The 16,587-nt window shown below is 34.4% G+C and overlaps 1 protein-coding gene across 6 annotated transcripts in view; it reads left to right on the top strand.

The window, feature by feature from the left end:
• The window catches only part of Cbs (Cystathionine beta-synthase), a 251,449-nt gene that overhangs the window by 176,940 nt on the left and 57,922 nt on the right, over positions 1-16,587 (top strand). For all 6 annotated transcript variants that reach the window (XM_090413161.1, XM_090413156.1, XM_090413160.1 and 3 more), the window contains exon 8: positions 13,990-14,074. In XM_090413161.1, the coding sequence (XP_090269287.1) occupies positions 13,990-14,074 (85 nt within the window). The remainder of the gene's footprint in view (positions 1-13,989; positions 14,075-16,587) is intronic.

Raw genomic sequence — 16,587 nt, 5'->3', positions numbered from 1 at the left:
CCCTTGTCTAGTTCAATGGTAACATTGTTATAGAATGTGAGCAAGTTATTAAAAAATGACCTTCCCTTAGTAAACCCATGTTGTTCATTGCAAAGTAGAGATTCACTGTCAACCCACTCCTGAATGCGAACCCTAACCGATTTTTCTAAAATCTTCACCATCACTCCTGAGATATTAATCGGTCAATAGCTGGATACATCGGTTTTTGCACCACCCTTGTGCAATGGGATTACCATAATTCCAGCCTATTCAAAGTGGAATCTTCCCTGTTCTGAGACTCGTATTAAACAGCCTGGTCAAAGGAATGGCCAGTTCAGTTGAACACTCCTTTAGCACACGTGTTGATATTCCATCAGTCCCTATTGCTGAATTCTTATTCAATTTGTGCAACAGCTCTAATACCCCAGCCACAAAATAAAACCAAAAGAATGTGGAGTGCTTTTTGCGAATTAAAGACTAAATTTAAAAATCATCCTGGACCTAAATGGTTGGTTGCAAAACAAAGTAACCAACAAGAGAAGGGACTTGTTGTTTCGTACAAACTTTCAAAATTAATTGTCAAATGTGTAAACTCACATAATGTTTGCAAAATTCTCATCTTACCAGCTATAAATGAAGTTTTAGATATGATGATTAGCCCAGTTAAAAATATGACCCCATCAATTACTCTCAGCAGTAGCTCAATATCAACAAGAATTGATGAAATGGCAAAGGACATTGACTTTATGATGATTTAAAAAACAAAATTTTCTTTGCACCTCGATGAGACAACTTTGCATGACAATGAAGCTTTGTTAATGGCCTGCTTGCGTTATATAAATATTAATGAAGAAATCATTGAAGAGTTTCTATTTATTTGCTGAACAATTGAAAATTGATACAAAATGTTCTACAATTTTTAAGGTTGTTAAAGATAATTTTTAATGCTAAAAACATTCCTCTCACAAATATTGCGTATGCAACTGATGGAGCACCAGCTATGATTGGTCATCACTGTGGATTTATAGCACATTTAAAAGAAACAGTTCCAAATATCTTTACAATTCACTGCATTCTTCATAGACAACACTTAGCTGCAAAGCATTTTAGCAGCAGATTATATAAGACTTTGGATGATGTTACTAAAGCAGTGAATGAAATAAAAGCTCAGTCATTGAATAGCTATAGTTTTTGGGAATTTTGCCATGAAAATGAAGAATTTGAGCGTCTTTTGCTTCACACTGAAGTTAGATGGCTCTCAAATGGAAACTGTCTGTGATACTTTAATGATCTCCACGATACTGTTTTGAAAGTTCTTAATTCGCATGATGAGAACATTTGTAATGTTGAAAGAAAAAAGGAAAAGATTGACATCGCATATCTTTCCAATATTTTCACCAAATTAAATTAGATTAAAATCAAATTGCGGGGAAGCAACATGAATCTTATTGAAACAAAGAGAATTATGAATGCTTTTATCAGCAAATTAGTATTGTAAGACAAGATTGCAAGAGATTTACTGTAGTTGCCAAGTCTACAAATAATAGATGATGATTTAATATTAGATACAGATTTGGATTGTTATTGTTCCCATCTTCTGATACTGAAAGAAGACTTGATGATCAAATTCAAAGACTTTGATGAGCTTAAAATACCAAATTGGGTCATAAATTCATTTCTTTCTGATGTCACTTCTGTTCATCCAAATTTGTGTAATGAATTTGACTTAAAAAATGATTTTGAAGAACTCAAGTACAATTTCATCAGTGTGGGTATGAAAGATTCTAGCCAAACGTGCAATGCAAGTATCCTCAGCATTAACAAGAAATAAAATTACTGCTCATTGCTTTTCCTTCATACTTGGTCGAGAAAGGATTCAGCATCATGTTGCAATTGTTAGCTAAGCAATGTTCGTTTGTCAAACTTCGAACCTGATATTGAAAAATTAGCAGGATATCATCAGGCTCAGGGTAGCCATTAATGATTGGCTTATTAAATATAGTAAGTTTACATCTTTTTTGAGTAAAAATTAATTTGTATCAGTCATTAATTTTTAATTAACAATTAGTTCAAATATGTTTATATATTATCTTACTGAATCATTAACATAGTGGAAAATTGAGCAGGGGTGCCAGACCATACAAATAGTTGAAAGAGGGTGCCAGGCAAATAAAAGGTTGAGAAAACCACTGGTTTAATAGGATGGTGTCATATATTCCTGTATGAGCCTCATTGTGTTATCATAAGTTAAATCCACCGAAGCCAAATTTTGCAGTAATTTTACATAACTTTCTAATTTTGCAATTGGGACATTATAATTATTCTCAAGATTATCTGTGTTTAATTCCTGGAGGGAGTCCAAGTGTAGTACATTGCCAGAAAAACTGTTGAGGCCATCCTTACTGCATGCCCTAGCTCTACAGATTTTCTTAGCAACAAAAAATTACAAAAAAAAAAAAAAAAAAAAAATCAAAAATATATTCAACAACAAAATTTCATGTAAAAAATCAATAAAAACACCTCACACAAGGAGATCAATACTAACATCAGTGATGTGCACTTACAAACATCCAAACCCAGTATGTTATTTACCTTTGAACCTCAACTGGCATCCTCTACAACCATAGCTCACCTAAACTTTTCATAGTACATCATACATGATACATTCTTTAAGCAAAGGTGAAACGTGAATTTGTCAGGTCTTAGATCCCATTCTGAAGGATCCCATATCAGACCTGAAATCTTTATATGATCTGCTTTGTCTCAAGATATCTTTTCATCATTTGCTGTCTTTACCACTCTACTAGTTTATTATACTAACCAATTTGATTAACTATCACTGAAAGTTGATCACACACACAGTCACCCAAACAATGAAATAGTCTTCCTTGAAGATTTCGATGTCCCAGTTCCAAGTGGCTCTCCTTTAACTTCACAGACCAAGCTAGAAGAGAAGTTAAATGGTTTGCTACCAGTAAAATTGAATCTTCAGGGTTTGGCTCTTGTTTTGAAACTCTTTCATTTTTCCCTCAATGATGTTTATGTATTTGAGTCTACAGTTCACATCTGAGAGCTGCTCAATTTTTATTTGCTTTAAAACTTTCTTACATGTTCTTCTTTTCAGTATGAAATTCATTTTTATCCTGCTCAAGACTAAATGGTGATCACTTCCTATTTCAAATCCTCTGTATACTCTTGTGTCCTGAACTAGTGGGAAAACATTGCTATCAACTATAATATAGTCAGTGAGACTTTGCTTATTTTTTGCATCTTCTTTTCATGTGAATATGTGCACATTTTTATATTGGAAATGGTGTTAATAATTACTAATCCATGTCCTGAACAGAAATCCAGCAGGCATTATTATTATTAGCTTTCGACATTTCTCCAAATTTTCCCAAAACATTTCTGTATGTCTTGTAATCACTTCCTACTCGCTGTTTAAATCTGTGTAATATGGATGACTTTTTTATAGTGCTCAGCTGCCTTCTCTAAGGCCTTGAATTCCTCCATTTCTTCCTTCGCAGAACCTTCTGCGCCAGACAATAAGCACAAATAAATTATTGCCCACTTCCCTGTTCTGATATTTGTTCGCTCTACTTGATATTGCCTGCCATTCAAGAAGATTATCCTCATATTTAGTGTTGAATACTATAGCTGCTCTCTCTTTTTCCTGATTGTTATTGCCTGAATATAATATTTTGTATTTGTTACTTAAAAATATGTCACCTGTTTTTATTACTAATAATTATTATTAAGAGAGCCCTGCAGGGAGTCAGAACTCATTGAGCAAGGCCATGTTATTCTCCCCAGCTGTCATACCTGTCTTGAATTCATTCACACTACTTGCACTTATAACATCCAACGGCAATCCTTTCCAATCACGCACCACTCTATGAGAGAAAAATCTAGCCCCTTCTTGACAGCATTCATTCTCAACTTCCAAGGATGCACTTGCATCCTTTACCCACTCTCCATAAAATGAAAATTTCCATTTACTGAAATTCTGTATAACCCTTTCAGAAGTTTGTAACTGTCAATCATATCACCCCTCTTTCTCCTGCTGTGTGTGCAGCCTACAAGTTCTCAATCTGTCTTCATAATCAGTATTCCACAATCCTGATATCATTTTTGATACTCTCTCTCTCTGTTCTCTCTCTCCTTTCCACTCTCTCCACTGTATCAGAAGCATCACAGAAACTAGGAGACCAGACCTGCATGCAATAGTTCAAGTGAGGTCTTATCAAGGCCTTATAAAGAGACAAAATGACTTCCCTAGCTTTACGTGTTATTTCAACATTGCAATTATTCTCTGAGTTGTATTTTGCAGCTTTTGCCATCTGACCCTTGAACATCAGCTTCTTATCTACTAAAACTCCAAGATCTCTAGTATGATCAGTTTCTTCTAGCATAATCCCACTAATTTAATATGGCATTGGATATCTGATTACACCGAAGTACATGACCTTACATTTATTAACATTGAATTGAAAGCCCTTTTCACATGCCCACAATTCTAGTCTATTCAAATCATCCTGTAAATGCTACATATCAGCAGTACTCCTGATTTCTCTACCTATCTTGGCATCATCAGGCAATTATCTATATATTGCATGTCAAATCCTTTCCAATGTCATTAATGTACAGATTAAATAACAGTGGACCAAGAACTGATCCTTGAGGCACACCACTGGTCACCTAGAATCTTGCAGATTCACACCCCCATATGACTTTTTTCATATGTCATTCAGCCATCCTCTTTATCCATGCCAATAGTTTATAATCCAATCCCATATTCTCCAGCCTTCCATGCAGTATTCTGTCAAAAGGTTTAGCAAAATCCAAAAGTGTCATGTCCATCCATTCTCCTTGTCTAACTTGGTGGTAACATTATTATAGAATGTGAACAAGTTGCTAAAACATGACCTTTCCTTAGTAAACCTATGCTGTTTGTTGCAAAGTAGAGATTCTCTGTCAACCTATTTCTGAATGCGAGACCTAACCAACTTTTCCAGAATCTTCACCAATACTCCTGAGATACTGATTTCTCAATAATTGGATACTGTTAGTTATCATAATCAATTATCCTATAGGCTGCGCCATTGTTATTTATCATGTATTTTTATATACTTCCCTCTTTATGTATATTATTATTCTCTCTAGTTAGTCTACCGGCTGTGCCTTTGTTAATAATTATACTATATACCTATGAGGTGATTTATTATATAAATCTCTTTTACTAACAATTATTTTTATTTTGACTCTGAGTGTCCCTATATGTTATTATATTTGCACAAAGAGTTCACTCCAATTGGTGCAATGACTTTAACTCACTCTTTCAGAATCCAACTAATCATTGACTCAATACCAAGTACAAAATAAACACATTTAATAAAACTAAAACAATATACAGGGTGTTCGGGATAAATTTGACAGTTTCGTAAGGAAAAAGAAAATCTTCTTTGTATCTATTAAATTTAATGAATTGACAAAAAACATTACAGGCAGAGTTAATTACAATACTATCAACAAGATTTACTCAAAATAACCACCATTAGCATCGATCATATTTATATATTTGCACAATCGATCATATTTATATATTCCCAGCTTCAATCCTGCTTCGGAACCTCGAACAAGCTGATGCTACAGTCTCCCTGGGAAGGGCCGCAAAAACTGTTTTAATTTTATCCATTAACTGGGCTTTTGTATTACTGGAAGTGCGATTGGTGTCTTTTTCAACTGCGCCCCATACAAAATAATCCATGGGGTTAAGGTCTGGGGAGTTTGGAGGCCAAACATTTGGACTGGTGAAGTCGTAGAAATTTTCAGACAACCAGTTTTGACTTTTCCCAGAGGTGTGGCAAGGGGCCGAATCCTGCTGCCATACATACGGCCTACCATTGGCTACCCTTGTTATCCAGGGCTTGACTACAGTGTTTAGCAACTCCACGTAGCCATCTGAAGTCAACCTGAGGCCCTCTTGGAAAAAATGCGGAGGCATCACATTGCCTTCAGAGGATACACATCCGAAAACCATCACAGTTTGGGGAAATTTAGTCTGCATTACACGAGGAATGTCCTTTGTACTGTATGCAAGCCATCTGTTATTCTGCGTGTTGTGTTTTTGATCCCTGGCAAAAGTTTTTCTCATCAGAAAAGAACCAGATTGTTTGTGGTTCCGCAGGATGTTTCACTTTGCTTAGAAGTTTCTTCGCGTTTATCAAACGTTTTTCACGGGCCTTTTCTGTAAGCAGCTGACCTTTGCGGCGCTTGTATGAGTAGTAGCGGAGGTCTTCATTGAGTGCAAGCTTCATAGTAGAGGTTGCAACATTCATTTCACGTGACAAAGCCCGAATTCCAATGCCAGGGATCTTCAACACCTGTTCCTGCAGATTTGCGAGGAATTCTGCTGTACGAACGCAATCAGATCGTCTGCTAGGGATCTTTCTTCTTGCTACATCCTCGTAGTCACCATTGCAAGTCTCTAGTTCATGCCTGATTGTTTTTACTGTATTCAGGGAGCATTGGGCAGCAGTCGAAATATCCTTATTTTGATGGCCGGCACGAATCATCATGATACAAGTTATTCTCTTCCATGATTCAGGTGGGTTCCAGCTATCCATCCTTTCTGACATCTTGTATATGAATGAAGAAGGGTCCAACCTTTTAAATGAAGAGAAGTGTGTGTTAATACATGTAACTTACGGAAAAACATAATTAATTATAAATATGTCAAATTTATCCCGAACACCCTGTATATACACTTCTAGCAATAATACATAACTATAACTACAGATTATATGGATCCAAAGCCTTATTTAAAAATATAAACTTACTCTTAAGACTAAACACTTTTCTTTCACAATCACAAAAAAAATGTTCATAGTCTTTTTCTCTTTCTGTTAAGGCTCTTTTCCAGAAGTTACAAGGTTCTGTATTTCATTTTCAGGATCCTTTTCATCAATCAATGTAACATACATAAAGTCTTCTCGACTATATCCTGTTTTCCTTTTAGTAGTAATACCCATCAGATCAGGCACCTTTAATACCTAAAAATCTTCTTAATTCAGTATATTTTCTAAACTTTCACTTTCAGGCATTCTTAATACTTATAGAACTTCCTTATCATTATTTTCTCTAAGAAAAACATTCACTTTAGAATGTAAGCAACAGGTTCTCCTTTCATTCACAATACTAAATTGACAGTCTTAACTTATTCCACGTTAAAAACTTAGTTTCAAGATTTCCTTTTATTCATTACTTATTTCTCCTTGAAACATATTATTTCCACTATTCCTTTTTCTCGGAATACACTATATAATATCTTCCGACTGCCACACACAAAAACAAATATCAAGTTTCTTCTAACTTGAATATTTACCGGCCAAATTTATATAAAACTTATAGTTTCAAGACTTCCCTTTTATTCATTACTTATTCCTGCTTGAAACCTATTATTTTCACTATTCCCTTTTCGGAATACATTATGAAAATTCTTTTGACTGCCGAACACAAAAAATCAAGTTCCTTCTAACTTGAATATTCCTCGGCCAGTGTTCTAAAAACTTTCCGAACGCTCTCTTGTTTACAACTGTAACTTGGATACGCAACGCTTTCCTTGTCAGCTGTCAATCACACATCAAGTTCTCTCCGGGAGCATGCGCACTTCACAAAAGTCAGAAACTACGCACTGCAATAAAATGGCTGACTCGCTGTATCCATTAGCGCTAAGAGAAAGTCTCTCACAAAACACAAAATTCAACATTTTTAAAATACAACAAACTTTCTTATAAGTAACACAAATAATCAGTTTAGTAAGTACTTCAATATTTTTACTTCTTTACATGTTACTTCTAATATAACATTTTCATAACGAGTACATCACAAGTGCAGACACTGCGTGTATGAAAACAAAAACTAACAAGCATAATTAATACGTAAAAATATTCAGAATTTTTTATATGATTATTTTTATCATAATCAATTATCCTATAGGCTGCGCCATTGTTATTTTTTATATTTTTTTATACTTTTTTATATATATTTATATTCCCTCTATAGTATATTAACTTTTTTGTCTACCGGCTGTGCCTTTGTTAATAATTATACTATATACTTATGAGGTGATTTATTATATAAATCTCTTTTACTAACAATTATTTTTATTTTGACTCCGAGTGTCCCTATATGTTATTATATTTTCACAAAGAGTTCACTCCAATTGGTGCAATGACTTTAACTCACTCTTTCAGAATCCAACTAATCATTGACTCAATACCAAGTACAAAATAAACACATTTAATAAAACTAAAACAATATATATACACTTCTAGCAATAATACATAACTATAACTACAGATTATATGGATCCAAGGCCTTATTTAAATATATAAACTTACTCTTAAGACTAAACACTTTTTCTTTCACAATCACAAAAAAATGTTCATAGTCTTTTTCTCTTTCTGTTAAGGCTCTTTTCCAGAAGTTACAAGGCTCTGTACTTCATTTTCAGGATCCTTTTCATCAATCAATGTAACATACATAAAAGTCTTCTTGACTAAATCTTGTTTCCTTTTAGTAGCAATACTCATCAGATCAGGCATCCTTAATACCTATAAATCTTCTTAATCAATATATTTTCTAAACATTCACTTTCAGGCATCCTTAATACTTATAGAACTTCCTTATCAATATTTTCTCTGAGAAAAACATTCACTTTAGAATGTAAGCAACAAGTTCTTCTTTCATTCACAATACTAAATTGACAATACTAAAACATGACCTTTCCTTAGTAAACCTATGCTGTTTGTTGCAAAGTAGAGATTCTCTGTCAACCTATTTCTGAATGCGAGACCTAACCAACTTTTCCAGAATCTTCACCAATACTCCTGAGATACTGATTTCTCAATAATTGGATACATTGGTCATTGCACCACCTTTGTGCAATAGACGATGCATTCTTTCCAATCTTGTGGAATCTTCTCTGTTCTGAAACTCAGATTATGTAGCCTGGTCAAAGGAATAGCGAGTTCAGCTGAATTTGCATTCATGGTGATATTCCATCATTTTCAATTGAAAAATTATTATTCAGTTTGTGTAACGACTGTATTACTTTGTCCTCATACACACGAGCTTCCTCCTACAGTGAACAAATAGTGGTGAGTTGAATGTTGCATATACTAGGTTGATAGCTTTTAGCAAAATGGGTACTCGGGCAATCACTTCTGCATCAGTCACCCACATACAAGCTACAGTCAATAGTTATTTTTTCAAATTTATTCTTTCTTTTACTTGTAGCATAATGATAGAATTCTTTTGGGTTGTTTTTAACTTGCAGAGTCAGTTTCTTTTCATACTCAGACTTAGCTTTCCATAGAGTACTTGTGACTTCTGGCCTGCTAGTGATTATCATAACTGACATCATCCTTATGTCTATTCCTTTCACATCATCTTTTTCTTACGAATCTTTTGCTTTATTAGATTACACATCCATTTCACTCTTATTCTCTTTATTCTTCGAACTCTAGGGACACATTCTGATATCTCATCATATAATTATTTTTAAATCATTTCCCATGCACTGTTGGTATCCTTCCTATCCAACAACTGATACCATGATGCATAATCCAGCCTACTCCTCAGGTGTTCATAATTTCCTGCTCTGTAATTCAGCATGTAACCTTTTCTGAATCTGAATGGAATATTCATAAACTTAGCCACTTCCCAAGTGAGTACCACATAATCATTGTCGCCAACCGAAAGCAGAATAATTACATCTTTAACTGACCCTCCCCTCCTCCACCTTCTGATACTATAATCAGATTTAACACTCTTTCACCATGTGTTCCTTCTGTCACATGCTGCTTGAGGAAGGTGTCTCACAACAGCTTAATAAATTCTGTTTCATTATTCTCATGCGATTTCAGCCATCGCATTTATTTGGTGATATATTTCTTCGTCATCAGTAACCGATCCACCAAGTCTGCAACAACACTCACTATGTATTTAATCTCATTAGACTCCATCTTGCACCAGATGGCTACAAACTCACTGTTACATGAAAAACTGTTACTAGTATTTCTCTCATAGGCCTTAACTCTAATTGGATTCAAGTCATCTGATATCATTAGCAGTATGCCCCCTTTCTATTTTTCGTAAATATATTCTACCCCTTTGCATTCGATACCAGTTAGTATGTCTACATCTGATAGCCAGTCCTCAATAATGCCTAAAATATGAGGTCCCAATATATTAACCAAGGCAACAAACTCTACTCCTTTGTTTCTGATATTCCTAGCATTTATATGTAGATATAAGTTACCTGGTTGCTTTTTTTTGTATGCTCTTGTCTGTGGTCTTCATGGCATTCCTATCATTAACACAGCTATCTAACATTGTATCTCTTAGTTTCCTGACTGTGTGTTAGGTTATGTGAAAAATTATTAATAAATTAATAATTTTTCAAGACTCCTGATGCCAAACACATTCAAGTGTAGGCTGTCCTTCTTATACAAATCCAATCTTCCCTCAAACTCACTGTACACATTCAAAAACTTGCATCCATTCCTTCTACAGTCTACCATCATACCCTTCTTCATAATTTATTTCCATAACATCTGGATAATATATTAAAATTGTTGCTTTTTCACTCTCACTTCTTCCAACAACCTTTTCATATCCTCTCTCACACTGAATTTATCGCTAGTTAAGTCATTGGTACCCTACCAGAATCAAGACCTCTTTTCTTTTCTGTTTTTCAATTGCTTGCATAATAATTTTAATTTTTGCTCCAGGAAAATTTAATGTTATAACCTGCTTATCAATGAGACATGATTTATGATAGTTATCATGCCAAATAACATCCTTCTTTTTACAATCAACTTTAGTTACCATATTTTCATTATTACATACTAACTTATCTGACTTTGTTGTTTTCCATTTTGCTGCTGAACCTTTTTTTTTTATTCTTCCTCTATTCATCTAAATGCTGCTAGATGTTCTATAATTCCCATGCTGTCTGTCTAATAATCTGAATCAGAGGTTAGATATTTTCGACATCCTCATCAACATCGTTTTTAGTGGAGAAAAACCTTCTTGTTCACTACTTTGCTGTTAACATTTCATGTTTTTCGTGTCATTTTACAGCTGTATTTATTATTACAATATCACAAAAATGTTACTCTATAAACACGAAAATCTACTCTAATATACCATAAAACACTAATTTTCTAAGGAAAAAAACATAATAAAACAGATAAAAATCACCAATTTTAATTGGAGATTCCAGTCATGCATATTATGCCAATCTGGTACTTATCCAGTTCTTCTGCTAGTTCCATTTCTTTTCATTGATGCTTCTTATGTTGATAGTACCAATCTTGAACTCTGCTGCTGATGAGTTGGGATGTGTTCCAGTAGCTGACTTTGTGCTGTTCACCCTGGTTCCCTTATGAAAATGATTTTGTCAGGGAACCAGGGCATTGTTAAATTGTGAATAAAGATATTTTAGGTGTTATAATACTTCATTCATAATTAGCATAATCCACCATGTCATAAGCAATACTTGTAAATATTATTTGTTGTTAGTCTCTTGCTTGTAATATATTATTCATATAAATGCTTTGAGTTTTGTTTGTTATTAATTATTTAATCTTAGAATATGTAATAATAATGAAAAGACGCTATATAAACATGTCATTCATTTTATTTAGTTTATTCTGTAAAATTTATTATAAGAAACTGTATGTATGTAAATTTAAATGTATATTATATGAATTGTGATATATCTTTTATTTCTGTATGTAAGAGTGATTTTATGTAATTTTTCTGATTGAATTTGATTGGTTGCTGAAGGAGAAACGGAGCTTGTTTTTAGTCAGCGCGTGTTTAGAACATGAAAAGGCAATGTATATGGAGAGAAACAAGTAGATGTAAGCTGAACTGGCTAGAACTGGATTTTGGCGGGAAGAATGAATGTATTTAATTGGGAAAACAAAAGTTAAAAGGAGGAGAAGCGTTCAGGACAGCAAGAAGGAAGTAACAGGTGGCAGTAAGGGGATTTGGAAATGCCGTAAATCGATTAAGAAAGGACTGAGAATTAACAGGCAATTCGGAATATTTCTACGGAATTCTAAAATTACGACGAATTCCAATTGTTTTGAGGAAGAATAGTGCAAAGCTGAATTTAGTGCATAGAAGAAAATAAGGAATAAGTAGATTACCTAAAACGAGTGCGTCAAGACTTGTGAAACTCTATGTTTAATATTTCAGTTATTATAGTGAAGATTTCTTTTGAATAGTGTTACTTCAAAGTAATAGTTAACTACAGTTTTAAGTGTGCCTATAGTAAATCCAGTGTGTAAAAGGTGTAGCCCGGTATGAGCAGTCCTTTTTATATTTCAGTGTGAAGAAATAAGAGTTAGCTCTGCCTGATATATCTTAACATTAATTGAGGCGTTCTACTAAAAATAGCTGAAGTATGGAGCTTTAAAGTGTTTCCACCTTGAAATGATAACTGCCTCATAATTAAATTAAGTGATTGTTGACTAAGAGAGAATTAGAGAATTCTACCTTAAGAATAATTACTGTAATATTCTGGAACATTGAACTGTGTGAACCATTTTCAATTATTCGGAAGAATATAGAATTGACAGCTGAATGTTTAATGCCTAATGTTTTATGTTTGTTATGAGTATTTGAACTAAGTTGATGTATAAAAGAATTGACTTATCTCATTGAATAGAGGCAAGCTGTGATAATAGTATCTAAGCGTTGGAGAATAAGATCTGTAAATTTAACTTTAATCTTTAAACCAAACCGAGAGGCTACTAGTGTCTCAGAGATATTTTGAATATTGTTCAATTAGATTATCTTGCTTAGAAAATTATGCTTAAATGTACATGTTCTATAACTCTGTATTAAATGTTTATTTTATTGAATTCAATTTGTTGTTTGCCTGATTTTTCTTCATTGCACCGCTCATTAAATTTATTCGAACCTTGCGGAAGCCTTAAATGATAATATTAACCTCAGCCTGTATAAAGTGAGATTGCAAAAGTTAGTTGATATTGATTCCTCTGTATTATATAGACTAATCTGAATATAGGGTGGTGCAGGATAATATAAATTTCCTTATATTTGGATCAGTATCAATCAGCATCTAACAAAATAAAAACTGAATTTAAAGAAATAAGAATAGATCCAACCAACCAACATAAATGGATCAATTAGCAAGATAGGACGACACAACCACATCATCATATTTAAAAGACTGGAAATTCTTGAAGAGTTAAGGTAATGTTAGGGTTTTATGTTGTTATTATTATTTAGAAGACATTTTCCATGTGTTTCTTCAAGAAGGGTCTAAGATGTGTTGCATTCTAAGATATCTGATGGAAAAGACCAGGACTGTTAGTGCTGTTTGAGCACAGCAGCACTCCAGCATGTGGTTTTTTTATTCATACCATTGTATTTGGACTAACATGTTATTTTACTTTGTTGCACCCCTTGCTATGAGGGATTCAAACATGCTGAAATCCAGAAAATTCAGTGGAAAATAGAGCATATCAGTATTGAACAAACAGCATGTTACATGTTTATGAAAGCCACTGTACTTTGAGACTTCTTTTTTTTAGCATCTTTTCTCAAAAGTAAAGTAGTCTTGCCTCATGAATCAATGGTTTTCTTCAGTGGAGGAGATCAAGATGGCTGTAAGTAAAAGTGTATTCAGATGTCATTTGAGAAGTTTTAAAAAAGTAGCACAGAAAAGTTTCTGAAATTATTTTGTACTCTTCTACTCTCACAGGTGGGGAAAGAGAAAAATTCCAAGGGAGATATTTCATAGGCAACCATATTACTGTGGTTGACCACTTCCAAAAAAATGGAAGAATTTTTTTTAATAAGGTTTGCATTAACAATGAGAGATGAATTTTATAATGTATTTTCTACATTTATGTATTTCATTGCTGTCCAAAATAAGTTTATTGACCAATTCTCTTTAAATGTTAGGTTGTTGACAGATGGATGAAGACAGAAGATAAAGAATCATTTCTAATGGCAAGACAACTTATTCGTTTAGAAGGTTTACTTTGTGGTAAGTGTTATGGATTCTATTACCTTATGTCATGGAAATGGCAGTGAGTATTTTTGTTGTTGTTGTTACTATGGTGATTTCAGAAAGCCTACTATTAATTTTATACAAATTTTAAAAATGTAAATATATATATATATATATATATATATATATTTTAATTTAAGCAATCTAAACTGTGTAGCAATTCAGGCATAATTTTTACCCAAGACAACAAATTAGGCGTAGAATTAAGTGATGGAATTAGCAAAACTGATATGATGATGAGCCATGCTAGTTCAAAATTGGTTTGAACAGCATATAAAACCAATTTCAACTTATGAATCTGACATTTGGGTTAGATTTCAAATTTTTATTCCACACGATTCCACTTGATTCTGTAATTAGTAGGCAAGTCATGATCAGTAAGATATTCCATCATTTCTCATGTATTCTCAAGCAGTGTACAGAATATTATTATTATTAGTATCATTATCAGACTTCCAGGGAGTCAGGGACTCATCAAGGGAGGCCATCACATACACTAGCTCTCATACCTTCTCTTAAACTCATGCACTTACTACTTCAACAGACAAATTGTTCCACTAATTCATGATTTTGTGAAAGAAAAATTTAGCTTGCCTCTATCTTAACTGCACACTAACTTAACTCCCACAGTTGTCCCTTCTTGTCTTCTCATCATCCATATAATGAAAATTTTCATCATATATCCTATAATGCCCTCTCAGACTTCTATCATAATCCCCCCCCCTCTTTCTCCTGTCCACAAATGTTTGCAATCCACATACTCTCAAGCTATCCTCGTAATCTACATTCCATGATCCCAATGTCATCTTTTGTAGCTTTTTGGCAGCCTTTCCACAACTTCTTTTTCCCTTCAGAATCTAAGAGACCAAATGTGCTCACAGTAGTTCAAGTAGTCTTGATAAAAATTCTTTGTATCCAAGATGAGATTTATATTTTACATTAATCTAACCTAATTTACATTAATATTATTTGTTTGTAAATAAAGATGTTACTTTTTAATTTACTTTGTCTCTCAATCAGTCTCTTCAATTCTTAAATTAATTATTTTTATAACGATATCCTGGATTTGAATCTGCATTATTAACTGAAAAAGAAAACCCTCTGACATACCACTAACAGAAGCTGAAGGTAACTTGGTTATTCTCACACTATCAAAGAATGGCATGAAGATTTGTATTTAAGGCCCTAATTATGAAAGATCATGAAGTCTGGGATATGTTTGGACACTGTGAGGTTTGTCAAATGAATAAGAGAAATGAAATATGGTATCATCAGCAAAACTATCAATAGTGATTGGTCAACAAGAGGAGGTCATGTATGTAATAACAGAAAGATGGTAGTGATAAAAAATTCTCCTGCATTGGTGAAGTGTGTGAAGAGAGGAAGCTGTTCACTGTGACATGCATTGATTGATTGCAGAGAAAATTGGCTACACAGAGTGGAAGGTAGATCAGAAGAGGATAGGTTTGATCAAATGTTTTGGAAATGTCTAGAGAAGAAGCAAGTTTCTCTCACTCCTTTCATGGCAAGTCATTTACTACAAGTCAGTAAAATTTGCAAATGATGCAACAAATAAAATTTGAGTCAAATTTTGCAATTTCCCAGGTTTAGTCAAAGCCTGTGAATGACCTCAAGGGCTCACTTTAGTGAGTACGGACATGGCAAACCCGAGGCACCTGATGCTGGACAATTCCTTACTTCATGTAATATGCATCTGTTATATTATCTGTAGACTGGTCCCTCCCCTTCTTTCTTTGCTTCTTTTTTCTCTTCTTGCTCCTCAATGCTATTAGAGTATTCAAGGGCTGGGGTGAATCTCTTGCCACTGAAGGGGGCAAGCAATTCACCCCAGCCCACGAATACTCTTGAATATCCCCAATAGGTGCCAGTCCCAAGCCCAGATAAACAGTGAGGGTTGACATCAGGAAGGGCATCCAGCCATAAAACTTCACTGCCAGCTCTACCTATGATCAAATGAGTCAAAAAGAAAGTGATACGAGAGCTAGGGCATACCTGTTAGGCAACATGCAGCTACATTGCCCTACAGCTGTGAGAAGTGGACGAGGGCTACCGCATCAAGGGCAGATGCGGTTAAAGAAGCGAGCCCAACAACGGAGAGAATGTAGCGAGTAGGAACATTGAATGTTGGAAGCATGACTGGAAGGGGGAAGAGAGGTGGCAGACATGATGAGGAAGAGAAGTTGGGCATTTTATGTGTGCAGGAGACAAGGTGGAAGGGGGGAAAGGCAAGGAACTGGGAGTTGGGTATAAATTGTTCTACTCTGGAGCGGATGAAGAGGGAAGAAATGGTGTCGGAATTGTGGTGTGTATGTGTGTGTGGCAGAATGAAGGGCGAGGTACTGGAAGTGGGTAGGAGCAACAACAGGATCATGCAAATGAAACTCGGTCTTGGAGAAGAGCAAGTGGTCGTCTTATGTGTATACACCCCGCAAGTTGGCTGAATAGCAGAGGAAAAAGATGAGTTCTGA

The sequence above is a fragment of the Typopeltis vanoorti genome, chromosome 23, assembly GCF_054136105.1.
Source record: "Typopeltis vanoorti isolate ZY-2024b chromosome 23, IOZ_Tvanoo_1.0, whole genome shotgun sequence".
Classification (NCBI taxonomy): Eukaryota; Metazoa; Arthropoda; class Arachnida; order Uropygi; family Thelyphonidae; genus Typopeltis; species Typopeltis vanoorti.
This window is presented reverse-complemented; position numbering and strand designations above follow the sequence as displayed.